General features: G+C 49.1%; 4 protein-coding genes across 7 annotated transcripts; 3 read left to right on the top strand and 1 right to left on the bottom strand.

Annotated features, from left to right (window-relative positions):
* Positions 1-677: 677 nt before the first annotated feature.
* On the bottom strand, positions 678-5,869 carry srp54 (signal recognition particle 54). Of its 2 annotated transcripts, none has more exons than XM_084013055.1 (17): positions 5,758-5,869; positions 5,052-5,154; positions 4,791-4,888; positions 4,013-4,104; positions 3,845-3,929; positions 3,563-3,667; positions 3,387-3,453; positions 3,252-3,309; positions 3,021-3,171; positions 2,780-2,928; positions 2,584-2,684; positions 2,395-2,481; positions 2,247-2,320; positions 2,027-2,135; positions 1,687-1,857; positions 1,379-1,474; positions 678-1,216 (listed from the first exon to the last, which is right to left on the bottom strand). In XM_084013055.1, the coding sequence occupies exons 3-17, from the start codon at positions 4,866-4,868 to the stop codon at positions 1,125-1,127; spliced, it is 1,515 nt and encodes a 504-aa protein (XP_083869181.1). In that variant the 5' UTR covers positions 4,869-4,888; positions 5,052-5,154; positions 5,758-5,869; the 3' UTR covers positions 678-1,124. The 2 variants fall into 2 exon arrangements, with proteins under 2 accessions (XP_083869181.1, XP_083869180.1); XM_084013054.1 differs by having other exon boundaries at positions 5,691-5,844.
* A 454-nt stretch (positions 5,870-6,323) lies between these two features.
* LOC311015676 (uncharacterized protein) lies at positions 6,324-8,931 on the top strand. 2 transcript variants are annotated; one of them, XM_084013067.1, is made up of 8 exons: positions 6,324-6,647; positions 6,837-6,958; positions 7,106-7,244; positions 7,318-7,439; positions 7,549-7,659; positions 7,742-7,848; positions 7,929-8,019; positions 8,593-8,931. In XM_084013067.1, exons 1-8 carry the CDS (start codon positions 6,551-6,553, stop codon positions 8,704-8,706), a joined length of 903 nt encoding a protein of 300 aa, XP_083869193.1. In that variant the 5' UTR covers positions 6,324-6,550; the 3' UTR covers positions 8,707-8,931. The 2 variants fall into 2 exon arrangements, with proteins under 2 accessions (XP_083869193.1, XP_083869194.1); XM_084013068.1 differs by lacking the exon at positions 7,549-7,659.
* A 1,385-nt stretch (positions 8,932-10,316) lies between these two features.
* Positions 10,317-22,507, top strand: baz1a (bromodomain adjacent to zinc finger domain, 1A). 2 transcript variants are annotated; one of them, XM_084013018.1, is made up of 28 exons: positions 10,317-10,853; positions 11,883-12,161; positions 12,423-12,584; positions 12,675-12,782; positions 12,914-13,001; positions 13,134-13,256; positions 13,340-13,561; positions 13,635-13,730; positions 13,924-14,062; positions 14,611-14,742; positions 14,941-15,261; positions 15,455-15,620; positions 15,744-15,851; positions 15,973-16,049; positions 16,139-16,230; positions 16,645-16,883; positions 16,971-17,191; positions 17,275-17,402; positions 17,503-17,648; positions 18,202-18,347; positions 18,674-18,745; positions 18,854-18,936; positions 19,058-19,222; positions 19,739-19,959; positions 20,043-20,183; positions 20,273-20,645; positions 20,777-20,864; positions 21,278-22,507. In XM_084013018.1, exons 1-28 carry the CDS (start codon positions 10,741-10,743, stop codon positions 21,475-21,477), a joined length of 4,449 nt encoding a protein of 1,482 aa, XP_083869144.1. In that variant the 5' UTR covers positions 10,317-10,740; the 3' UTR covers positions 21,478-22,507. The 2 variants fall into 2 exon arrangements, with proteins under 2 accessions (XP_083869144.1, XP_083869145.1); XM_084013019.1 differs by having other exon boundaries at positions 12,678-12,782.
* Positions 22,508-22,714: 207 nt separating this feature from the next.
* cfl2 (cofilin 2 (muscle)) lies at positions 22,715-26,080 on the top strand. Its single transcript, XM_084013078.1, has 4 exons — positions 22,715-22,845; positions 23,942-24,249; positions 24,927-25,003; positions 25,108-26,080. Exons 1-4 carry the CDS (start codon positions 22,843-22,845, stop codon positions 25,218-25,220), a joined length of 501 nt encoding a protein of 166 aa, XP_083869204.1. The 5' UTR covers positions 22,715-22,842; the 3' UTR covers positions 25,221-26,080.
* Positions 26,081-27,053: the final 973 nt, after the last annotated feature.

The raw sequence follows: 27,053 nt of genomic DNA on the forward strand, positions 1-27,053 counted from the left end.
CCGGTGTGATTGTAGTCCTGAACGAACTACAACTCCATCAGTGGGTCATTTATCCTATTTTCTTTTAGCAACACGAAGATGTCCTTGTTATTTACAAGAGCCAGATATCATGTTTTATATTTGTTGTGAATAAAATCCAATTCATCTTATATCTATATATGCGCTTTGTTTAGCCTTTACTTTGAAACCGGAAATCTTTGCATTTGGATCCTTCTGCTGACTTTGTGAAGTCCCACGCTCGCTCCCAATCTGCGCCATCTGAATGCTTTCTACCATGAATGTGAGAATACAGATGCACTACAATATTAGTGTCAGCGCATTAGAGAATATTCCCTGGCGGAAACTGCGCCCTCTAGCGGCCGTCACGTGGCAGCTGAGCGACTCCACAGCGGTGACCTGATAAACTGTCAGAGTGAGTCATCACACTCAGCGAGGATCTTCGGTGGAGCCCCACCCAGAGAGAAACCCTGAAACATTTCTGAGAGTAACTAAGTACATGGACTCAATTAAAGTACTATTCTGAAGTACTTGTACTTTAGTTAAGAATGTCCAAATTTGGCTCTACTATTAACACATTAACACATAACAGCTACGTAACATAGTATGTTGGATAATTTACTCCAATTTTGATTTCAATAAAAATTTGAAAACAAACAAACAAACAAAAAACTGCAGGATTAAAATGGTGCAATAAAAATGGTTTATTATATGACAAAAATACCGCCAATAACTAACTAATGTCGATGTCGTTCATCATCAGCATCATCATCATCATCATCATCATCATCATCATCATGTGGCTTCTTCTCGTCCAATCAGGACGGACTCTGCTCCTTTTAAATCTTATACACAAACATCTTATACAGAATTAAATTAACACAACCAGCTCGTCTTCCTCACCGTCCTCCTCTTCATCATCATTTAAAGGAGCAGTACAACATTCACACTTTTCTAAAATGTTGCGCTGCACCTTTGAAAATTCAAACATCCTGCTTTTATTTTGTCTCTTTACACTTCCTGCTCCCCCTTCCTGTCTAAGCCCCGCCCCCTCAACCTGTACCTGTCAGGAGGCAGAGCTTTAAATTGAAGCTTGTTAAGTTTTAAGGCCTCCGATTGGTCGGCGGTCACATGTTGTTGAATCCCATCATGCCTTTCATGTTGCCGGCCGCTCCCTGTTGAAACTGACGCATCATGGACTGGAGACCCGCCATACCACCTTAAAAACAAAACAGTTCATACCACCTTAAAAAACATTCATACGTTTGTTAATAACTAAACTGATTATTATGCATCAGCTTGTATTTGATTAAATTAAACTTTCATCCCTGAACCATCTGACTGAAAGGGACTAAAGTCCTGCAGGTAGACCAGGTCTCACCCATGTGGTGCAGGACACGGGGGTCCATCATTTTGGCCATCTGCTGGTTCAGTTTCGCCATCTGAGATGGGTTCACGTTCTTCGACATGTCTCCTCCTGGAAAACAAGATCCACGTCAGCGTAGGTTCAAACCTGGACTGCTCAGTCCCCCACAGTCCCTCACAGTCTTCCACAGTTCCACATAGACCACCAGACTTCCACAGTCCCCTATGGTCTTTAACAGTCCCCCATGGTCTTTAACAGTCCCCCATCGACCCCCAGTCCCCTATAGTCTTCAACAGTCCCCCACAGTCTTCCACAGACCCCACCTTTGAAGAGTCCTTTGATGCCCCCCATCTTCTTCACCATCTGGGCGAACTTGGTGTACTGGGTCAGCAGCTCCTGGACGTCCCTGGTGGCGACCCCGGACCCCCGAGCCACTCTCTGAATCCTGTTGGCCTGCTTACTGAACAGCTTCGCTCCGTCTTTACTGTCCAGTTCTGAGAGACCAGGACGGGGACCCGCCAGACCAGTTAGACCCGCCAGACCACTTAAACCAGTCAGACCAGTTAAACCAGTCAGACCAGTGACATCATCACAGAGCATCTCAGTCCTATTAACCAGTAAAGTGTGTGTATGTGTGTGTATGCGTGTGCGCGCGTGTGTTACCCTGGTCGTTCATACTGTCCATGATCGTCATCAGTTTCTTCAGTCTGGCCATCGACTCCTGTTCATTCCCTTTACTCATGAAGTCTGTACCGAAGCCAGGAATCATCCCCTGAAAGCACCACACACACACACAGACAGTCAGTCAGTCAGACAGTCAGAGAGACAGACAGAGAGACAGAGAGACAAGACAGACAAGACAGAGAAGACAGACAGACCATACCATGATCTGCCCGAAGGGTCCCATCTTCATGATGTTCTGGAACTGCTCGTACATGTCTCTGAGGGTGAACTGGCCTGGAGGTCAGGGGTCAGAGGTCAGAGAGAGTCTCGTTTATGCGGGTGAGACAGGTTGAAGTGTCGTTCCTCACCGTGCTTCAGCTTGTCGATCAGTTCCTCATTGTCGTCCAGTTTCAGTTCGTTCACCCGGTCGATCAGACCCTCGATGTCCCCCATCCCTGACAGGAAGGGGAGGAGTCACAGAGCTCATTAGCATACATTGATGTTGCCGTGTGTGGGCATGGTATGGGGCGGAGCCAGGGGCGGGGCTTGGGACTCACCGAGCAGCTTGCTGATGAACGGCTGCGTCTTGAAGGGCTCGAAGTCGTCGATGTGTTCTCCGGTCCCGATGAAGATGATGGGGCTCCGGGTCGCCGCCACACTGACAGGAAACGGGAAGCAGGAGACAGGACGTCAGCACCACGCTCACAGGAAACAACACTATGACATCACAGGCAAGTGACATCACGGTCTTACGCGCTCAGAGCTCCTCCTCCTTTAGCGTGCCCATCCAGCTTGGTGACGATGACGGATGCCACGTCCACTTTGTCCTTGAAAGCCTTCGCCTGAGACTCGCAGGCCTGACCGATGGACGCGTCCATGACGTACACAATGTTGTCTGGTTGCTATGGAAACACAGGCAGAGAGACACTCACAGCCACTTCACATCAGTCCGCTAACATACGGGCCACAGGCTGTGGTACGTTTAGGTACTCACCACAGCGTTGGACACCTGCAGCATCTCCTCGAACAGCGAGTCCTCCTGCTTGTGGCGCCCGCTCGTGTCCACGATGATGATCTCAAAGTTTTCCGCCTTGAACTTGTCCACGCCCTCGGCGGCGATCACCACCGGGTCCATCTCTGTGTAACTGAAGGGTGCAGGTGTGACGATCAGGTGTGATGCACAAACACCCGGCACACCGCAGGGGGCGCCACCTGCCTGACTCACCTGCCGTAGAACGGGATCCTGGCTTTGGTGGCGTTCTGTTTCAGCTGGTCAAAGGCACCTGAGGGGAGAAACATGTGGGGTCAGGTGACTAGGTCAGGTGACTGGGTGAGGTAATTGGGTCAGGTGGAGGTGTACCGGCTCTGAAGGTGTCGGCACAGATCAAGCAGGTCTTCCAGCCTTTCCTCTGGTAATAATACGCCAGCTGAAACGGAGACAGCAGTCAGCATCATGATACATCTATAGGGGGTGGGGCCTGATGGAAGGGGCATGGTCTATCTGGGGTGGGCGTGGCTATGTGTGTGGGGTCTCACCTTGGAGCAGGTGGTGGTCTTCCCGCTGCCCTGCAGACCAACAAACATGATGACGTTGTTCTTTCCTTTCGTGGGCGTCCAAGCCTTCACACCGGGGTCCACCAGCTGGAAGTACACACAGTACATACACATAGTACACACACTATTTACACAATATACACACATCACATATATATACACAGTGGTTAACTAATCTGAATGCATCATGACTTCAAATTTTTCTTTGAACTTTTCTAAATATTTTAAGTCCAGGCCTGGATCCTCCTCCAGGTCTAGTCTAACCTTAACAAGCTCCTTGAAGACGGCGTGCTGGATCATCCTCCTCTTGTTCAGACCTGAAGCCATCTCTTCCAGGTCTATGGCAGCCCTGCAAGGACCACAGAAATCACACGGGTCAACCACAAACCAGGTTTAGATCCCGCATCAGGACTTGGATGCTCCGATACTCACTTGACATTCTCCCTCAGCTGTTTGACCAGATAGATGTTGACGTCGGCCTCCAGCAGGGCGGCGCACACCTCCTTCAACATGGCGTTCAACACCTGCACACACACACAAACCAAACTGAAACAACCTGAACCGCCAAGTGACATAATTTCAAATCTACCCTAAACAATAATGTGATGTCTCTATATTGAGTTTATGTGATTTATTTCATATTAAAAACCAGATTTCACATCAAATAGCGTTTAATTAATGTTTCTGTAAAACAGCGCCCCTCTACCTGATCAGTACCCGTTCAGGTGGAGAGTGGTACTGCAGCAAGGAGACAGAAACCCTCTAAATGATAATAATGATTATGATGAAGCTCTGTGATAAGTTGATCAGGGAAAGCCGTTGAAAGCAGGAAGACTCCACAGTAAGTGTAGGAAGCTCTGGTTGAGTTGGTGGTTCCTGAGAAACCCGGTAAAACCAGACCTCAACACGTGGTCTAAGGTGGATCATGTGTTGATGGATTACAGGAGACGCTTGGACAGATTTAGAAAAGATGCTGAGATTTATTTTCTCAGAAAATCTGGTCTCTGATTAGAGCTGCGTTGTTGTTGTTTTCCTGGTTTTCTGAATGGAGTTCTGCTGATCCAGAACCAGCTGAGAGCGGTTCCTGTCCTGCTTTAGTCTGCTTCTAACTTGGATCCGTTCAGTCCTCTTTCTGATCTCTACACTTAATGATAAACATTGTGAGCCTGGTCACATGACCACAGCGTGTCACACAACCTCAGCGTGTTACCTCTTCATTGATGATGGTGGCATTGCTGAGAGACCTCAGCGCCGAGGTGATCTTCCTCCCCAGGTCAGCTAACACCATGATGGCGGTCCCAGCTGATCCTGCAACACACACACACACACACACACACACACACACACACACACACACACACACACACACACACACACACACACACACACACACACACAGAGTACTGATTGGACAGCTTCAGTGATGATGCCATCATCCTCATTAGCATCATTAATATGACAGTGAAGCTTACGTGTGTGAGAGCGGAGGTGTATGTGTGTGTGGGGAGGGAACTGAGCCAATCAGTGAGTCAGCAGGTCAGCTGCCAGGTGACGAGGTCGCCGCTACACACTTCCTGTATGGACGAGAAGAAAAGACGACAAATGAACAAGTTTGAAAAACCTTCACATCCTCTCATCTAACTCACATTAGTCCCGACACCAGACCAGACCAGACCAGACAGAGACCGTCTGTGGTCCCCCAGAGTCTAGATAGTAGCTCACATTAGTCCCGAGACCAGACCAGACTATGTGGAGAAACCAGAGACTGTCTGTGGTCCCCCCAGAGGTCTAGATAGTAGCTCACATTAGTCCCGAAACCTTACCAGTATGTGGTCCAGAACTGTTTGCCATTTAGAGATAAGACGTTCATGTGTTTCAGGGAAAATGCATTTTAAACCATAAAAACACAAACAACATCATCTAAACCTCCGTCATCACATCGAGGCGTCATCAGTCTGCTGATGTTTAAACGTAACAACATGTCAGCTGTTTACAGCGTCTCTCGGTGCTAACGTTGTCTTAGCCGTTAGCTTAGCCGTTAGCCGAGTGAAGGCTAGCAGCGACTAGTAGCTAGCTGTGTGTACGCTACGCGCGCCGAGCTCTCACTGACCCTTTAAACACGCCGATGTGTGTGACGCGCAGAGACCAGAAGAAGAAGAACCGGGACCCGGACTCACCGAGCGTCGGGGTTCTGGGACAAACGGGACCTGGAAAACACAGACACCTCCAGAAGAACGTCATCGAATCAGACCTGACCCGGAAACAGTAGCAGCTGCTTTTTCTTCTGCGACACATTTAACGGCAGATTGGACGCGTTACTGCCACCTGGTGGACGAACTAATTCATCAAGCTAAACGGGACCAGCATTCATATTATTATTATTATTATTATTATTAATAATAATAATAATAATAATATAATTATTATTATTATCCATATTGGTATTATGTATACTGTATATTATTATTGTTATATTTATAATTATTATTATTTATATAATTATTATTAATAATCATATTATCATTATTCTGCTGACTTCTGACAAGTTTGTTTGAAAATTGTATAAATGTGTCACATGTTTTGAATTAAAATTTATTTTTGTTTAAATAAAATTATAGAGTGTTCCTTAAAGACTTAATACAAACAAATATTGTATTATTTGTATAACGGTTTGAATATCAACTGTAAATACTATGAACTCAATAAAGCTTTTTAAAAAAACACAACTACTTCCGGGGTAGCCTCCGTGTCTTCAGGCAGTCTGAGCAGTTCCCGCAGAGGGAAGACGTTTATACTTTTTCAACCGGGGAACGGTCGCGCGCGCGCGCGTGTATATATGTGTTGTGATGTCACCTCAGCCGGTGACCGGACACTGACTGGCTGCGTCCCGTGAAAGACGTGAGCGGCAAGTCCACCTCAACAGGTTGCGGACGGCTTCAGTCTGAACAACCGACGTTCCAGTCACTATAGATGGATTTCTCCGAAGCAAAGTCACACGTGACGCAGCTGCTGGGCCAGGTGAAGCCGAGAGACGTCAGCAGACTGCTTCAGTGGCTCCGAGGCTCAGGTAAACTCAACAGTCCTGGACCAGAAGCAGGGTTAGGGGGTCGGCGAGGTCACTTCAGGTCCAACTGTTTTTTTCAGTCCTACCAGGCTGGTTCGCCATAGACCTGGGCTGCAGTCGAGTCGAGTGGGGGCTGAATGGAAGATTTGGCTCCTCTGGGCCTCCGTACTTCTGACTGTTCTGTTCTTGCAGACGAGCTGGATGAGTTTGTGTCCACCAATGAGGAGACACTGCTGAAGAACATCGCTGACGATCTGAGAGGGAGTCTCCCTGCAGACGCCATGGTGTCCTCCGAGAGTACTGCTTATAACAAGGTACTACTGGTACAAGTACTACACGGTGTCCTCCGAGAGTACTGCTTATAACAAGGTACTGCTAGTACAAGTACTACACGGTGTCCTCAGAGAGGTTATGAAGATGGAGTGATGATGAAGATGAAGTGATGAAGATGAGTGTTTCAGATGCAGCAATGTTCCCGGCCGACGGTCCACGTGGACGCGTTCCTGTACGATGAAGACCAGGTGGACTCTCTGTGTGAGGACGGAAGCATGAGCCGGTCCTACTGCCTCAGTTGTGGGTCTCACAGAACAGCATCCCTGGGTGAGAGTCCTCTTCATCCTCTTCATCATCATCTTCATCTTCTGGTACTAACCTCCCTCCTCCTCTTCCTCAGACTTCATCTCTCACTCGTTCTCCGTCTCAGAGCTCCGGTTCCTCTTCCAGAGCGTTCTCCCGGACCTGAGCGGCCGGCTGCTGGTGGATGTGGGCTCCAGACTGGGAGCAGTTCTGTACGGGGTCAGTAGAACCCAGTATAACCCAGTATAACTCATCAGAACCAAAACCCAGTATAACCCAGTCGAACCAGAACCCAGTTACCCAGTGTGTGACGTGTTTCTGTGTGCAGGGTCACGTGTTCAGCTCCGCCTCCAGGCTCGTGGGCATCGAACTCACGGAAGAGTTTGTGAAGCTGCAGAGGAGAACCATGGAGAAGTACCAGATGATGGACCGGATCCAGGTCTACACACACACACACACACACACACAAACACACACGCACGCACAGTAGAACCCGATTCCTAACGGTTCTCCTCCTGCAGGTTCTCCACTCTGACGTCTGCCTACAGAACGTTCTGCTGCAGAACACAGACGTTCTCATCATGAACAATGTCTTTGAGTTCTTCATGGAACCCAGAGAACAAGTCAGGTCAGTACACACGCACGCACACACACATGCACACATGCACACACACTAACCCAGACACGTGTGTGTGTGTGTGTGTGTAGAGCATGGAGGTTCATCATGGAGAATTTCAGGAAGAAAGGTTCCCTGCTGGTCACGGTCCCGGGTCTACAGGAGAGTCTGAATCCTCTGCAGGTAAAACACACATTTTAAACTGTCCTTCTCTCTGCTGGCCACCAGGGGGCGACTCCTCTCTGGTTTTATAGAAGTCTATGAGAAAATGGTCCTACTTCTCTCTTGATGTATTATCTCAGTAAACATTGTAAACATGAGTTTATGGGCTCAGTCTCTAGTTTCAAGTCTTCTTCAATCCAGCATGATGTTCATTTAGTACATTATGGTCCATTTAGAGTCCACCAGACCAGAAAGCAGGGGATGCTTTAGGGGGCGGGGCTTACTTGCTGATTGACAGGTCCATTTAGAGTCCACCAGACCAGAAAGCAGGGGATGCTTTAGGGGGCGGGGCTTACCTGCTGATTGACAGCTCGCTACCAATGGTAGTTAGCTACTAAGATGACTTTAACACTTAGCTGGAAAGTTGACTTTGAATCATGAAGCTAACTTTGTTAGCAGCTTCACACCAGAATCCACATGGATCCAGATCCAGTAAGGGTGCTGCTCAGGGTACACCAGAATCCACATGGATCTAGATCCAGTAAGGGTGCTGTAGGTGTGATGTCACAGGTGAACTTGATGTGTGTCCAACAGGAAGTGGTGCCGCCCGGCTGGGTTGAGGAACTTCCTGTGGACTACGACGTGTACCTGGGCCGAGACACGGACCCCGACGCCCTCAGACAGATCCACCTGTACAGAGTCCTCTGATCTGAATCCACCGGTACAGGGTCCTCTGATCGGTCTGAACCGGACAGGTCTAATCTGGACCCTGGTCTGGACCACACTTCTTAGAAACTAAGAACTCTACAGATCCGAGCTCTGGTTCTGGACTCGGTTCCCGTCCTTTTTCATGTGTCTCTGTTTACAATGAACAAGTTTCTTATTTGTACTTTATTTTGTTAAATGATCAATAAACAAATCACATTAACATAACAGTATTTCTACAGTGGTATTAGTGCTTTTACTGTTACAGTAGTACTACTTTGGTATTAGTAATTTTACCGTGGTATTAGTACTTTTCCTGAAACCTCCGTGTGTTCATGTAGAAGTCAGACGTTCTTCCTGTTCTTATGCACCCCACGTCATTACGTCACAGCTTCCTGCCGTTCTCCCCTGTGACGTCAGCGTCCCATTGGCTGATAGCGGAGGAGCGGCGGGACAGCCGACCAACCACCTCTGAGGAGGACGGTGAAGTTCCGCCCACTCACTCATTCTGTCTGACGCGTTCAAGTGACAGAGGCTTGCTCGGAAACACAACAACCACCCAGACACGAGGCAACACGGTTTTCCGTGTTCCTCGTCAGAATTCTGGTGGATCATTAAACCAGTGAGACCGCCTGGTCTGGTCCACTCCCAGTATGACCAGTGACGTGGTCCAGGGTCTATTAATAGTGTTGTTTCTAATCCTAGTTAAATAAAACCTGATTTATTATGAGACAATCAGTACATCCATCTTTAACCGTTTTCTTCTTTTGCTTTCACGTGAATGTAATCGTCATTAAATACGTCATCATGGCCAGTAGCTCCGCCCCGTAACTGCACCACCACATTATTATTATTATTATTATTATTATTATTATTATTAATAATAATAATAATATCTCTTGTGTTACTTTGAATGTTTCTTACTTGATGGCAGAGTTTAAAAAAATAGTAACCTCACAGATATCATGTGACCCATCAACAGGACAGGATGTGGTCCACAAATTATTTATCACTTTACATGATGATGAGATCAAATACGTGTTTGTTTAATTTAATATTAACGTAAGGAAAGTGAACTAATTTAAAAAAGGAGTGAAATCTAAGTTTACAAGGAAGTTTGTTATTTGTTCTCAAACAAACACGTTAATATTTAATATGTCAGTCAGAATAAACAGAATATTTACTCCGACTTTATTTTATTTTTTCCTCGTCTGTTGTTGTTGTTGTTTATAGAAGCTGTCAACAAAACTCCAGACTGGTTTATTTCACCAACCTGAAGTCACACGATTCCATTTATTTAGATGTACACATGTATTTGAGCTTTATTCGGTTTTATTTCATTTAAATATTTTATTGTATTTCTTGTTATCCTGATAAGGAGAATGTTGTGATTCTCTCACATGGAAACACGCTGTTTACACAGCAAACTCGTATATATTTATTTTTTTTATAATTACTAGTGGTAATACTACCAGTAGTAGTACCATAATACCAGTAACGCCTGTTCATCTTGAGTGCATCTTTATTGTTTTCTGTAAATCGTGTGATTAATAACCAAATAAAATTGAATCGATCGTAAACCCCCGGAGCACTGACCTTTCCCAGCTCCGCGAGGGTCCGTGAAGGGGATGAAAACTTGTGTGTGTGATCCGCTTCGAGCTCAGACCGGGACGAGTTCTTCACTTTGTCCCGCGGATTATCTGCTGTCCGTTACACAACACGGTCCCGTCGCCCCGAGACGCGTATGTACCGGGTCTGTGCCGGGATGCGTGTCGGTTTCGTAGTGAACCAGTAGAGTCCTCAGACCCGCGACGCGCTCACTTCCATGTGGGCAGATTATCAACGACGGTAACAAAGACCCGGTTCCCTCGCCACCCCCCCCTCCGCGCCGCCTCGGCTCGAGTTCCCCCTCCGGTTCTCTCCGATCCGGACTCCGGTCCTCCTCCGGCCGGACTTGGCTTTGAGTTCGAGCAGTTCGAGCGTCGGCTCCGGACTTTGTGACCCGGTTTCCCTCCTTTTTTCAAAGTGGACGTGGGGATGCCGCTCCTCCACAGGAAAGCCTTCGTCCGGCAGAGACCGCCGGCGGACCTGAGTCCGGACGAGGAGGTCTTCCTCTGCAAGATCACACACGAGATCTTCAGGAGCTACGAGTGAGTACCTGAGCCGAGCCGGCTCACCTGCGGGCCGCTAGTCCGCCTCGGGGGACTTTGAATGAGTGACAGTCGGTCGGCGGGTCCACTTCCGCCCCGACGTACCGAACAGAAGCTCCGGTAGTCCGGGAAAAGTTAATTAACGGCGGAGCGCGTCGGTCCGGAGGCGGGAAACCGCCCGGAAGCGCGGCTCGGACATGTAGTTTCGCTACAGGTGTAACGTTAGCCAAACTTAGCTTAGCTTACAGGTTAGCCGAGTTGGCTAACAGGTTAGCTGTGTTGGCTAACAGGTTAGCCGAGTTGGCTAACATGTTAGCCGTGTTAGCCGAGTGAGAGGCCTGCTGTCACCGAACACTAGTTAATAAAGTTGGGAGAGTTGAACTCACCTGTTCAGGTGATGTCACAACAAATCCGGAAATATGAACAAGCATCCAAAACTTTCTGTAAGAACACAAATAGTTTATTAAACTTAAATAATAACCACAAACTTCATTCAGGAGCTAAATCAACATTTTATTTTTTTATATTCAGTCAACGCTGCAAAGCTCATTGACTAATCACATAGCAGCTCACCTGTCTGGCATCACTAGCGGCTCACCTGTCTGCTGGCATCACTAGCGGCTCACCTGTCTGCTGGCATCACTAGCGGCTCACCTGTCTGCTGGCATCACTAGCGGCTCACCTGTCTGGCATCACTAGCGGCTCACCTGTCTGTCATCACTAGCGGCCCACCTGTCTGCTGGCATCACTAGCGGCCCACCTGTCTGTCATCACTAGCGGCTCACCTGTCTGGCATCACTAGCAGCTCACCTGTCTGTCATTACTAGCAACATGCCTGTCTCTCTCGCGGCAGTAATGATGTCAGACAGCAGATGCTTCAGGAAACCAACTGTTGCATCTGCTGGCTGGTCCCAGATCAGGTGCTGGTCCTGGTTGTGAGGCTGTTTTCTAGCACCTGAGTGATGATGTCATGATGATGTCATGATGATGTCATGATGATCTCATGCTGTCCCCCCTCCCCTTTCCCAGCGAGTTCTTTGAGCGGACCATCCTGTGTAACAGCCTGGTGTGGAGCTGTGCTCTGACGGGCCGAGCCGGTCTCACCTACCTGGAGGCGGTGGAGAGCGAGCAGCGGGCCAAGCAGAGTCTGCAGACCTTTTCCCGGTCTCTGCTGGTCCCTCTACTCCACCTGGTCTCCCTGAGCCGCCGCTGCAGACTGACTGAGCTCTGCGAGGACGTCTACGCCTTCGCCAAAGACCGCTTCTTCCCCGGGGAGACGGTGGACGTGGTGGTACGCAACGGAGCCAGGTAGGAGGGGGCGCCGGGTCCACGTGGCATTTGTTATTCATATTGTTATTGTTATTATTATCATAGTTATTCATATTATTGTTATTCAGTCAGCTGATTATCACACTTATTATTACAAGTTCATTTCTACCTAGCATGTTTAGAGCTGAAGATGGTCTATAATATTTAATATATAATATTTTATAATAATATGAGACAAACTGTGTGTGTGTGTGTGTGTGTGTGTGTGTGTGTGTGTGTGTGTGTGTGTGTGTGAGGTAGACATGTGTGTGAGATCCTGCAGGTTCACTCTCCTCATTCCAGCGCTAACGGAGTGGCGACCGCTAAGGGCTGCACCAAAACAGCTGATGGCGACACCATCGTCATCAGTGACAGTGACGACGACGCCAAAGACTTCCAGAGTCCCAAGGCACAGGTCAACGGGTCAGTAGGTCAAAGGTCGTTAGGGGTCAGAGGTCAGCTGAATGATCTGGTCTACACTACGTTCACTGTCATGTTACTGATGTGTGTCAGCAGGAAGAAGAGGAAGACTCCTCTGAGTCCGTTGGTGTTTAAATACACAGTGAGGATGATGAAGGCCGAACACAGCGAGCCGTTCACCGTGAAAGCCAATCAGATCAGGTGAGGAGGGGTGACCTCATCCAACCGTCGTACATCCAGTCTGATGTTATCCTCACACACTGCACCGCTACGTTCACAACTGTAACTGTTTCATAGTAATTGTCACTGAGAGGAAACTGATGTTTGTTCAGCCGCAGGAAGGCCAGCGTGTCCAAAGAGAGACTGAAGCTGCTGTTTAAGCAACATTGTGAACCTCAAAATGGGACCATAGTACTCAAGGTGAGATCAATAACATGACGGGAATAAGTATCACATGAATCCAGCCTCTTAAATCCCCTAAAAGTTACGTTTCTTCCTGTATGTTGACTCTCTGGAGACTTCCTGTGTGTTGATGATGACTTCCTGTCTCAGCCCTCCACAGTGCTTAAGTACCAGCTGTCTGAACAGACCTTCTCCCAGTTCTTCCCTGATGATTCCCCCCTGTTCCCATTCAGCCCCGCCTCTAAGGGTGGGGGGCGTGGCTCACCTGGACAGGTGAGAGTGATGACGACGATGTGATTCAGATATCTGATCGGTAGTAAAAGTGATATGTATTGTAAGTGTGTGACGTGTTGCAGGGGAGCTCGTCGCTACTGAAGGCGGCGGCGGAGAAGCTGAAGCTGCTGCAGCAGAGGGAGGACATGGCTCGGCTGAAGAAGGAGAAGGAGGAGGTGCAGGAGGCCAAGAGGAGGGAGAGGGAGGACAAAGAGAGGCTGAAAGAGGAGCAGAGGAGGAGGTTTGAGGAGGAGAAACAGAAGAGGAGGGAGGAGAAGGAGCGCAGGAAGCTGGAGAAGGACATGGTGAGGGTTACAGTTATTATAATGATTATGATTATTGAGGAGATTTGGTGTTTAACGTCGTTCTGATTTGCAGGAACGAGAGAAGCTGAAGGAGGAGAAGAAGAAATACGCTGAACGACTGAAACTGTGGAACAAACCCAGAGAAGACATGGAGTGTGAAGACCTGAGTGTCAGTGAATGCTCCGTAGAACTGATTGTGATCCTGGACCTGTTCTTTGACTTTGTTTCTGTCCCTCTATTATGTACTAAAAAAGGTTCTATTGAACCAGATCATTCTTTTAAAGACGGCTTCATTGATGATGATCAATAAGTGTACCTCGTAGATTTTCTTCTTATCCAGGTTTGTGTGTTGGTTCCACCAGGACCTGCCCAGTCCAGTTCCAGTGAGGACTCGTCTTCCCACCAAGCTCTTTGGTGATGCTCTCATGGTTCTGGAGTTCCTACGGGCCTTCGGGGAGGTCTTTGACCTGAAGGATGAGTTCCCTGATGGAGTCTCTCTGGGTGAGAACACACTTTCACACAACTGGACCAGGACCCTGTGGTTCCTTAAAACGTTCTACTCCCAATCTGGTTCACTGTGGTTCTAATCCTGTGTTGATGGATCCAGTGGAGGTTCTACAGTTAAGGGGATTCTGACAAGGGTTCTAGTAGGGTCCTGGGATGATTTGCTATGTTCCTTAGGTTCTATCAGTCAACATCTTATACATTTATCAGATGCATTGGTTCTATCAATAGTGGTGTTCCTTTGGACAGTGCATCGTTCTCTGGGATGGTACTTCGGTTCTATCAGAAGGTACATAGATTTTCTGGGACGGTATGTTGGTTCCATCAGACGGTACGTCGGTTCTCTGGGACTGTACGTCGGTTCTCTGGGACTGTACGTCCGTTCTCTGGGACTGTACGTCGGTTCTCTGGGACGGTATGTCGGTTCTCTGGGACGGTATGTTGGTTCTCTTGGACGGTGGGAGGACGGCGGGTCGGTTCCATCGGAGGGTGCATTGGTTCTCTGAGATGGTACTTCGGTTCCACCAAATGTTGTCTCTCCACAGAGGTTCTAGAGGAGGCTCTGGTGGGTTCTGATCCTGAGGGTCCTCTGTGTGAGCTGCTGTTCTTCTTCCTGTCGGCCATCTTTCAGGCTCTGGACGAGGAGCAGGAGGAGGTGGCTAAAGACCAGGCTGAAGGTCAGACACAAACACACACACACACAGTTTGTGATTGGTCGGCACACCTGCAATTTAACACTGTCATCACACACTACAAAAAACAAGCTACACACTCCAGTGCGCACTTTGTTAGATCAGGCTGCAGTATGAACACACACTACAATGTTATTATAATGTGTGTGTGTGTGTGTGTGTTGTGCTGGTGTCTATGTGCAGACCTGTCGGAGGCTCTAGAAGACGACTCTGATGTCACTCAGTCTGCTCTCAGCGCCGTCGCCTCATTGGCTGCCGCCTGGTCGCCGCTGCATCAGGGCTGCAGTCTGAAGAAGCTGGACCTGGACAGCTGCACGCTGTCCGAGATCCTGCGGCTGCACATCCTGGCGTCTGGCGCCGACTGTTACCACGGCAACGCCAAGTTCCGCTACCAGAAGCAGGGCGGGTTCATGCTGATGGACGATCCGTGTGTCGAGCTGCGATTGGCTGAGCCGGCGCTGATGAAGAGGCTGACGTGCACCGCTGTGTACGACCTGACGCCAGGTCAGCAGCCAATCACCTTAATGATCGAGATGATCTAGATGGTTATTGATCAGTTATCGGTGTGTCCACCAAGGGTAGAAGCTGGGGGTTCTCCACGCTCTAGATGGTTATTGATCTGTTATTGGTGTGTCCAGAGAAAGGGGAGGGTCCTCCAGGCTCTAGATGGTTATTGATCTGTGATTGGTGTCTCCAGAGGAGAAGCTGAGGGTCCTCCAGGCTCTAGCAGGGAAGCTGCTGACGTTGGCGTCCAGCAGAGACCTGGTTGAAGACTGTCTGGAGGAGCAGAGAGCTGCCAGACAGGAATTGAGAGAGATCAGAGCTGAACAACATCGTCGAGACCGAGAGGAGGCTGCACACAGGTACACACACTTTCTACACCCTCTATGTACCGTCTACACCCTCTTGTGGACACAAAGAGAAGGGGGAGAATGAAATGAATGTGAAGTGGTTTTAAATCCTCCTCCTCTTCTCCTCGTCTTTAGGGTTCGTCTCCGTAAAGAGGAGAAGCTGAGGGAGCAGGAGGAGAGGATGAAGGAGAAGGAGGCAAGACTGAGGGAGCAGGAGGTGAAGGGAGGTTTTGAAACAAACAGGTACGACTCAACAGTTTTTTAGACATTCTTAATTTTGTATCACACATGGTGGTACACTTTGTTTATGGAAATTAATCTGTCGTGTGTTAATTAATTAAATTCATTACGTTTCTGTCTGCAGTGAGACTCCAGTAGAAAAAGACATTGAGGAAGATGAAGAGCAACACTCTTCATTCAACAACAAGAAGATGATGAAGGGTAAAAAGACACATAAAACCTCAACTTCTCTGCTGAGTCATGTATCCTGAGTCATGAATCCTGAGTCGTGTGTTTCCTTTCTGCTCCAGCTAAAGCCGACCAGAAAGAGAAACAGATGACCTCTGACCCCAAAGCCCCGTCCTGCCCCCCCAGCAGCCTGACTGCAGAGGAGCAGGAGAAGGTCAGGACCATTATTTACTGGATCGTACTGTAATAAATGCATATTTTATATATTTGATACTTTTAGATACAACAAAAAGTCCCACACTCATAACATTTGGTTGGACCGCCGTTGGCCGTTAATTACCGCTACGGTGATTAATCACCATTTTTAAATAAACATATATATGAATGTAAAACCTCTACACATACAGATGCACTGATACCACTTTTTTCAGTTCTTACATTTCAGTATACAGAGTACTGATATGAGTATTTAATAATGCCAGTGAAGTTTTAACGATAACCCTCGGAAAGTAGGTAGGTAGGGAGCTAGGTAGATAACTAGGTAGGTAGGTAGCCAGGTAGGTAACTAGCAAGCTAGGTAGGGACGATAAGAAATAATGCATTAATGTCATTAACACTTGGCTCACAGGTTCGAGAACTGCAGCAGCGGATCCAGACGGCGGTGGCCTGCACCTGCCTGCAGCCTCTGGGCCGAGACCGACTCTACCGCCGATACTGGCTCCTCCCCTCAGCCTCCACCCTGTTTGTAGAGGAGGACGGCTTCGGCCTCACGGAGGACATGCTGTGTCCACGCCCAAAACCTGCACAGGACGCCACAACCAAGATGGAGGATGAGGAGGTGGTCAAGGAGGAGCCCACCGAGGGAAGGTGGGTTTTATCGTGGTACCGTCAAATCGGACGATGTCAGGCGTTCAGAGATGTTTCTAACGACTATAAAACCTTCCTCTCCGACAGTGCTGGCTCAAATCCCGCCCCCCTCCAAACCTGTGGGCCATCAGTCAAACGTGCCAACCAATGGTCCTTCTTCTCCTCAGTGGAGGAGGTGGATCAGCTGATCGAGGCTTTGAACCCCCGAGGTCACAGAGAGAGTGGCCTGAAGGAGGCGCTACTGCTGGAGAGAGAACGACTGACACACCTCCTGCAGAACTGTGACAGGAGCAAATACCATTACACAGGTAATTACAAGCAGGTAATACACGCAGGTAAGTACACACAGGCAATACGCACAGGTAAACACTCACCTGTCCTGTTTGTCCAGATGATCCAGAGTCCAAATCTGTCCCAGAATGCACTGCTGCAGCCGAGACTCTGATGGAGGGGAGACTGAGAGACCTCCTGCTGGACATCGAGGACCGAATTCACCAGGGTACCCTTGGAACCCTGAAGGTACACACACACATCCATAGAAGGTCCATAGAGGTCTGGTCCACCAGACACCGCAGGTAGCATCACACACACACCTGTTTGTCTCTCTGTCTGGTCCCAGGTGATGGGCCGACAGGTGTGGCGCTCAGCGCTGGAAGCAGGAAACTACGAGCTGCTGTGTTCTGACGGCAGAGAGAACGGAGGGATGAACGGACAAGTGGAAGCCATGGACGTGGACTCCCCTCCACACCTGAGAGCCAGAGACAGGTACACAAATGGACCTTGTCTCGTCTCATATCCATGTCATATTATAATGTAATGACATTAGCTGTGTTACCTTCATCCCACACTGGGAGCGTCTCCTCTGAACTTCCCTGTCACCACCTCCACGTTCAGCGTGGGTCTGCAGGGGTCTGCATGGGCACCCTGACTGGTCTGCCAGTGTTCTGACACCTTTCTATCAGAACCAGCATGAACTTCTTCAGCAGTTTGACCTCCAGTAGCTCGTCTGTTGAATCGGACCACACAGGCCAGCCTGCTCTCCCCACATACATCAATGAGCCTTGTCGCCGGTTTACCGGTTTTCCTTCCTTGGACCACTTTTGACAGGTCCTGACCCCTGTAGACTGGGAACGCCCTACAAGAGCTGCAGTTCTGGAGATGCTCTGACCCGGTGGTTTAGCATCACAGTCTGGTCCTTGTCAAAGTCACTCACATCCTTACACTTGGCCATCTTTCCTGCTTTTAACTGTCAATGTTGAGGACAAATGTACATATCAACATGCTCCATTAAAAACGCTTGTGTCTCTGTGTGTCTCAGGCTGCAGGAGCTGAAGTCTGACGGCGGGGCGTCGTGCAGCGGCAGCGGGACGCCTCAGGTGGTCAGCAGCACCGTACGAGTCCTGGCTCAGGCCCTCGCTCACATTGAGCAAGGCATCGAGAGACGCTTCCTCAAAGCTCCACTGGGTGAGTCAGTTGACTGGATCTGAGCATCAACAGACCATAATACACAGGCGACTGGGAGCACTGTGGGGGTGGAACACCTGACTGTTCACCGGTGGAACCACCAACTGTTCACTGTGGTGGAACCTCAGAAAGATCACACATCTCTATTTTGGATTGAAATATAACTCAAATCTCTACATTACTTTTATAAAATGTGTAGATTGCCCAATTTAAATATAAAATTCTAATCGATTTTAGACTTTAATGCATCATAGAATGTGTTATTTAACCACCTCTACGTCAGATGTGACTGAACTTTCAATATCTACATGTCTCTGGTTCCACAGGAGATGAGGACTCCAAGAAAGACCAGAAGACGAAGAAGAACAAGAAGAAAGACGAGGACCAGGCCAGTGATGGTAGGACTTCCTGTTTTAATGACAGTCTGTCAATTCTCACTGGTGATTAACGGCATGCAGAAACTGTACAAATTCTATCATCACTTTATTCTCTCTGGTGTGTGTCAGATGGCAGTGAAGGGGGTCGAGTCAGTAAGACGGTGCTGGAAAGATGGAGGGAGTCTCTGCAGTCCTGTTCCAGTCTGTCTCAGGTCAGTGACCCTCCTCATACCGGTCCCGTTCTCCATCAATCATGGACCAGTAAACCTGATAACATTATGTACCATGACATGTTCACTGACATCACATTAACATGCTGCTGTTTGTGTCTAGGTGTTTGTCCACCTTTCCAGTTTGGAGCGAAGCGTCCTCTGGTCTCGCTCCATCCTCAACGCTCGCTGTCGCATCTGCAGACGCAAAGGAGACGCTGACAACATGCTGCTGTGTGATGGCTGTGACCGAGGACACCACACCCACTGTCTCAGGCCCCGCCTCAAGGTACACTGACCACACCCACTGTCTCAGGCCCCGCCTCAAGGTACACTGACCACACCCACTGTCTCAGGCCCCGCCTCAAGGTACACTGACCACACCCACTGTCTCAGGCCCCGCCTCAAGGTACACTGACCACACCCACTGCCTCAGGCCCTGCCTCAAGGTACACTGACCACACCCACTGTCTCAGGCCCTGCCTCAAGGTACACTGACCACACCCACTGTCTCAGGCCCTGCCTCAAGGTACACTGACCACACCCACTGTCTCAGGCCCCGCCTCAAGGTACACTGACCACACCCACTGTAGCTAGATGCACCGGAGAGGAGGCGGTGCTTCCCTCCATAGACCCAAACCAGGTTTCCTCTATCCTGGTCTCTGGACTAATGTGAGCTACTATTGTAGACCTCTGGGGGACCACAGACAGTCTCTGGTTTCTCCACATAGTCTGGTCTGGTCTCTGGACTAATGTGAGCTACTTAAAACATTAACATTAAACACATGTGTCACATCTGTCTCAGTCGGTTCCAGAAGGGGACTGGTTCTGTCCAGACTGTCGACCCAAACAGAGATCCACCCGCCTCCCTTCCCGTCAGCGCTCTTCTATTGATGAGGAAGAGGATGAAGAACAAGGAGAGGAGGAGGAGGAGGAATCAGATGAGGAAGAAGAGGAGTCAGAGGAGGAGGAGGAAGAGTCGGAAGAGGAGGAGTCAGAGATGGAGGAGGAAGAAGAAGTAGTGAGGTAAGTGTGGAAATATTTCAACCTCGTCCAGCTGGACTGTGATCCGTCTCAAACAGCAGCTTCTCTTATCTCTGAATCTGCAGCACCAAGAAAAACCTGGCCCCGCCCCCTAAAGGCAAGAGTCAACAGTCCACACCCAAAGGTCAACAGGCCACACCCAAAGGTCAACAGGCCATGGCCAAGGGCAGCACCGCCTCAGCAGGAAAAAACTCATCAGCCTCCAAGTCAGTATCTGTTGTATTCCTGGTCCCAGTTTACTGTAGTCCTGGTCCCAGTTTACTGTAGCTTTAACTGAGATTTTGTCCAATCACAGGCCCTCAGGTAAGAAGGCCACACCCCCCACACTGAAGGGGAGCGGGTCTGCAAGTAAAGCTCTGGCCCGCACTGGGAGCCGAGTCAGCGCCCGACTGAGCCAGGAGATCCTGGCACCAAGTAGCAACACCAAAACCTCACCTGGTCCGACCGAGTCCCGCAAGAGACCGCCGACAGGCCCGGCTCTCCCAGACCCAGCTCCCTCTCCTAGACCCTCCAGACCGGTCCTCCCTCCGTCATCCTCCTCCTCCAGCCGACGCTCCTCCGGCAGGAACCACGGCGTCCACGAGTTGTCGGCCTGCGAGCAGCTGACTGTGGAGCTCGTCAGACACCAAGACAGCTGGCCTTTCATGAAGCTGGTCTCCAGGACTCAGGTACACTACACACACACACCTGTGTACAGACTTGGGTACAGACCTGGGTACACAGGTAGAGTTCAGGAGTTGATTGGTCCGTCATTCAAATATGTCTGTAGCTTACCTGTCTGTAACTTACCTGTCTGTAGGTCCCTGACTACTATGACATCATCAAGAAGCCAATCGCTCTCAGCACCATCAGAGAGAAAGTCAACAACTGTGAATATCAGACAGCAGGTGAGACACACATGCACACATTCACAGATGTGGGAGGAGCTTGTATCAGATATGGGAGGGGCTTGTTATGACATCGGTGGCTCGGTCAGCTGGGGGACACTGAAGGTTGACGGCTGTCTATCCTGTAAACTATTAATATAATCGTAATTATAAAAGCATTGAGCCGATGCTAGTCCATCATTCATGTTGGAGATACCGTTGTCATAGAAACGGACACTTTGTCAATGTGAAACATGTTCAGGAGTTTGATTGACAAAAGCTTGAAAGTGGTCAGAAGTTAAGATCTTTATCTTCTAGAACATCCCAACAGCTGATTGGATAATATGTTTCTACAATCTCAAGTGGAATTTAATACTGTCTCTCTCTCTCTCTCCCCCCGTCTCTCTCTCCCTGCCCCCCCTCCCTCCCTCCAGGTGAGTATGTCTCTGACGTGGACCTGATGTTCTCCAACTGTCTCCAGTATAACCCCCGTCACACTAACGAGGCGAAGGCGGGACATCGGCTGCAGCAGTTCTTCCACTCGGAGCTTAGCAGGCTTGGCCTATCGGAGCCCAGCAGGCTCAGCCTATCAGAGCGCAGCATGGCTCCGCTCAGCAAGCGCTCCCGACACTGAACCAATCGCACCCCTCTGAACTCACCGCCGTCCACTTTCATTGGTCCAGGGACAAGGCGTGGTCCCTCCTGATGGGCCTGGTCCTTTGTGACTTTTGACCCCTAGTGACCAGCTGACTGCAAGGGTCAAAAGTCACAAAGTGTAGACAAGTTGACCTGCTTACCCTCAGGGACGTTTGCTTCCTGTCCTTGCTGGACAGACGGTGGACCTGTAGCAGACATCCTGTAGGACAGTTGAGACACATTAGAGACAGCAGAGACAGACAGTTGAGACACATTAGAGACAGTATAGACAGAGAAACAATAGAGACACAGTAGAGAAACGGCAGAGACAGTAGACAATAGAGACACAGCAGAGACAATAGAGACACCGTAGAGACAATAGAGACACAGTGGAGACAGACAGTAGAGTCCACGCTACACACAGGAAAAACACCCATCAGGCCATTTGTTTTCACTCAGGGACGAAACATTAGATTTGAATAAGATGTTTTACACCATCACCATGGAAACATGGCTTCAGGGGTTGACATGTGACTTTCATGTGTTGTCATTTCTAAATGTCCCGCTGAGCCTTAAAGGGACAGGTCAGGTAGTGTAGCGTAGCGTAGCTTAGCACACAGACTGTAACACCAGATGTGAGGTCAGTTTCAAAGTCTCAGAAAGAGAAAATAAAAGTGAGACTGTTCCTTTCAACAACCAGAGCCTCTGGGATTTGTAGTTTTTGTATTTTTGACTGCAACTTTTTCCTGCTTTAGGCCGTTTTTGTTTGATGTGTTCTTCTTCTGTGGTGTTAGTGACTGCTGCAGCTCAGTCGTGTGTGTGCGTGTGTGCGTGTGTGTGTGTGTGTGTGTGCGCGCGCGCGTGTGTGTGTGTGCGCGCGCGTGTGTGTGTGTGTGTGTGTGTGTGTGTGTGTGTGTGTGTGTTGACACTACACTGGAGCCGCTGCATATTTATTTAGTTGTGCGTCGGCTTATTTATGATGATAGAAGCTTCCTGTTTGTTGTTATGTACAAATAAATGAACTTTTATAACCAGCTGCTGTCTGATGGTCTGTTCACACACACACACACACACGCTACTCGGTATCAGTAGTATTATTAGTGGTAGTAGAAGTTGTTTTTTTTTTTCGTAATATTAACAAAAGTAGTATTGATGGTAGTAGTGTAGTGAGTGTAGCAGGACTGATACCCGTCTGGCCCCGCCCCTCTCCCCCCCGACCTCCCTTCCTCCTCACCCCCTCCCTTACCTCCCCCCCCCCTCCTCCTCCTCCTCCTCCGGTCGGACGGCCACATTCCCCGCTACCTTTCACCCCGGAGAAACCCCCATCTGACGGCAAAGCAGCGCGGACGAACTCCGAGATAACATGGTAAGAGGCTCCCGGGACCGTGCCCCGGGTCTGATGCGGTCTAGAGCGCCGGATACTTGTGTAGTCCGGATCCTGCGCGTCTCGGGTGGACCGTTATGTGGCTCCGCGTAGCGTGATGTTAGCTAGCATGGCCGCCCCTCCGTGAGCTAGCTGTTAGTCTGCGACCGTTATTCGGTGTTTACGTCACACACGTCTCCTAGTAACGGCTTCCGTCCTCGGACGGTAACGGCCGTAGTTCTGGGTTCATGCGTGCACCGGTCCGGGTTCTGAGCCGGGCCGGGCCGGGCCTCCCCCCAGGCCGTGTAGCCCGAGGCGGCCATCTTATTCCCGCGGTGTCCTGGTGGGCAGACCGGTCCGCACCCAGCCGGGACACCCCGGGACCGGTACGCTCCGGGACCCGGACTAAACCCGGACGAAGCCAGACCATTGGAACTCGGACTAAACCAGACCAGCAGAACCCACTGGACCAAACTAACCCGGTTCAGAAGGATGGATTCAGTCCGGGTTAGAGTTCGCTGAGTCAGTCAGACAGACAGACTGCAGAGTCACTGGTGTCTGTCTGCCTGCCTGTCTGTCTGTCTGAGGCCTGCTGGTGGAGCACAAGTAACTAACCAGTAACTTACTAACCAATAACAACCAGTAGCCAACTAAATAACCAGTAACTTACTAGCCAGTATCTTACCAACCAGTGACTTACTAACCAGTAACGTACTAACCACTAACTAACCAGTACCTGACTAACTAACCACTAACTTAAAAACCAGTATCTTACTAACCAGTAACTTACTAACATACCAGTACCTAAATAACCACTAATTAACCAGTACCCAACGGACTAACCAGTAACTTCTTCAATAATCAATAAATGGACTAGTTCAATATAAGGAGGTTTCCAACGTTAACTTTATGGATAAACTAAATATTGAAGTTTTATTTTGAAGGCATTTTGTACCAATTCAATCAATGAATCCATTCATTCATTGATCCGGATCAATCAATAGTTTGTTCATATTGATTTTCCATCAATCATGACCTGGTGATGATGTCACATGTCTCGTTGAACCAATCCCGTGTGTGTGTGTGTGTGTTCACGCAGGCGTCGGGCGTGACAGTGAACGATGAGGTCATCAGAGTGTTCAACGATATGAAGGTGAGGAAGTCTTCAAGCCAGGACGAGGTGAAGAAGAGGAAGAAGGGGGTCCTGTTCTGTCTCAGCGAGGACATGAAGAAGATCATCGTGGAGGAGGGAAAGCAGATCCTGGTGGGGGACATCGGCGAGACCGTGGAGGACCCCTACGCCTGCTTCGTCAAGCTCCTCCCCCCCAACGATTGCCGATACGGCCTCTACGATGCCACCTACGAGACCAAGGAGTCCAAGAAGGAGGACCTGGTCTTCATCTTCTGGTACGGTTCTGATTAGGGACCATCTGGTCTGGGTCTGTCTCTGGTCTGGGATGTGTCTGTCACTCGTCTGGGACCAGACCTCTCAGACCCTAAAACCAGGACCTCCTGGTTAGGCCTGTAGACCTTTTCTTCTTGTGACTGTGTCAGATTTGTCCATTGTCTCTGGTTCTGGTCCTGGTCCTGGTTCTGTGTCTCTGTTTTATTTTCTGATATGTAATTGAGTTTTGAGTGAAAAGAGCGTTTTATTTTGAAGGAGACATCACGCCTGTCCTGAAGGACCCGGAGCTGGTTTGGACTCTGTCTCATGATGAAGAGTATGGCCTTTAATTAGAGGACTCACATGGGTCCACTGTTCTGGTCTCTCTCTGGTCTTCTGTGGCGACGCCTCATTGATGCTCTGGTGGCGCGTTTTAAGGACCAGGTCATGATTCAGTTGATTCCAGATCAGCTTTAACTTCAGGGTCCTGGTCCAGGACTATCAGGGTCCTCCAGAGAGAGGACAGAGTCCTGGTTCTCTCTCCCTCTCTGGCTGTACCTCTCTCTCTCTTCATTTCAACAGGTTCTGTGTTTATTGATACACATTATTAATAAATGTTGATCGGTGCCATTGATGATCAATAGTGATGATGAATAATGATGATCAGTAGTGATGATCAATAAGTGGGCGTGTCTTTCAGGGCACCAGAAGACGCTCCGCTGAAGAGCAAGATGATCTACGCCAGCTCCAAGGACGCCATCAAGAAGAAGTTCACCGGTGAGTCGTCACCTGACCTCTGACCAGCTGTGATTGGTGGAAGCTGTGACGGGTGGAGCTGTTCGGTGCCCTCCGTGACCTCTGACCTCCGTGTGTCTCCTCAGGTATCAAACACGAGTGGCAGGTGAACGGGCTGGACGACATCCAGGACCGCGCGACGCTGGCTGAGAAGCTGGGCGGCAACGTGGTGGTGTCTCTGGAGGGCAAGCCGCTGTGATGTCACGGCGGCGAGCGGAGCGGAGCCAAGCCAACCGCCGTGCCATCAGGACCGGAGCACCTGAGCCACCTGAACGCCACCGCTTCCCTCAGCTGGCTCCGTCCGCCTCACGTCCTGAAGGAGTCCGCGTATTTAGGTCTCTTTGTTCTCTTTTTGTTCTTTTCTTCAAGGAGATCTCATTAACATAATGAGATCTCATTAACATAATGATATGCAACCCCTCCCCCTCCCTGTTTGTTGCCACATGACTTCTGTTCACCCGGCAGGAAACCAGAACCGACACCAAACCAGGACGCTTGTCTCTCGCTCAGCCGGAGTTTTGCCAAAAAGTCGATGTCAAGGAAGCAGCCACACGTGTGTGGGGGGCGGAGCTTAGCGCTGTGAAGCCCCGCCTCCTGCGAAGCTCCGCCTCCTGCAGCACACGGGTCATGACGCTTGTTACATATGACTTTATTTATTATTGTGAAGTGTTGTTTCTCTGCAGTAAGTTGCCACCGGCACACTCATCGTTACTATGCATCAGAGGAGAAGATTTGATTACTCAGCACTTTCTGTTCCAACACTAAGGTTCACGCCGCCGCGCTCACGTCTGTTTACTTCCTGTTCGACTCGCCGCCGCCGCCGTTCTAGCTGTCTGGTCGTCGCCTTACTTTCATTCTGAATGTAACCGTCACACCATGTAGTTAGAGTGCACTTTTATTTTGTAAAGAAACACTACAGGAAGCAGATTGGACCCCAGCAGTGAGAGACGATCCCAACAACAACAACAACAACACAACAACATCTGGAGCCTTAAAGTGGAACGTTGTTTCTGAGATCACATGAAGCCACTTTGCAATAAAAGCCTGTGGCAGATCTGACTCATCCCGCCTCGTCTCTTCTTGAGCCATTTGCAGAGCACCTCTGAGTGAACACCTTATGAACACTGTAGAACCACATAACCATGTTCACGTAGAACCACCAATATGACTTCAGCAGATCATCGTTTACACCAGTCTGACCCCAGGAGAACCTTGGTGGATCTACTGTGGGTGAGTAGAACAGGTGTGATAGGAGCTCGATTAGAAACACTGTAACCACAGAAGAACTCCATTAGAACTGCTATAATCCCAGCAGAACCCCATTAGAACCACTATAACTTCAGTAAAACCATTGTAACCTCAGTAGAACCCCAATACAACCTGGTGGCATTGCAATCTTTACTCTTCCCCATTAGAACCAGTATAAGCTACAGTAGAACCCATTATTACACCTAGTATGACCAGTAGAACTCTAGTAGAACCATTACAAAATAGAATCCCATTGTTCTGTTTGTAGACCTTCTACTAGTGTTTGTTCTGTGCGTAGACGTTCTACAGGCAATTCAACAAACTAACTATGATAATATTAGAAGATTTCTCTCATGAAACATCGGAGGGCTTGAGTGAAGACCTAGAGAACCCAGTGGGACGCAGAGACCAGGTCCAGGTCCCGGTTCCCTGAAGTGCAAACATGGAGTACCGGTGACTCAGCTGGAGAACCTGATCCTGCTGCTGCTTCTATTTATAGAGCGACATGTTTCTGAGTCCGTCGTCACATCCACACAAGGAGACAGCGATGGGATCCACCAGAGACCAGCTGCAAGGAGACCACATTCCAACCAGACCGATCACAGTTCGGTTCGGTCTCATATTGCTGCTAGAAGCTCGTCCAGCTACATGATGTAATAATACGTTATTATATCAGTATTATATTAATACATGTTTATCAGTCATAACAGATGTAATAATATTATTTGTCAGTAATAACGTGTGTATTAATACTGTTCATCGGTTATAACGTGTGTATTATTAC

Source organism: Eutrigla gurnardus (assembly GCF_963514095.1).
Source record: "Eutrigla gurnardus genome assembly, chromosome: 7".
NCBI lineage: Eukaryota > Metazoa > Chordata > Actinopteri > Perciformes > Triglidae > Eutrigla > Eutrigla gurnardus.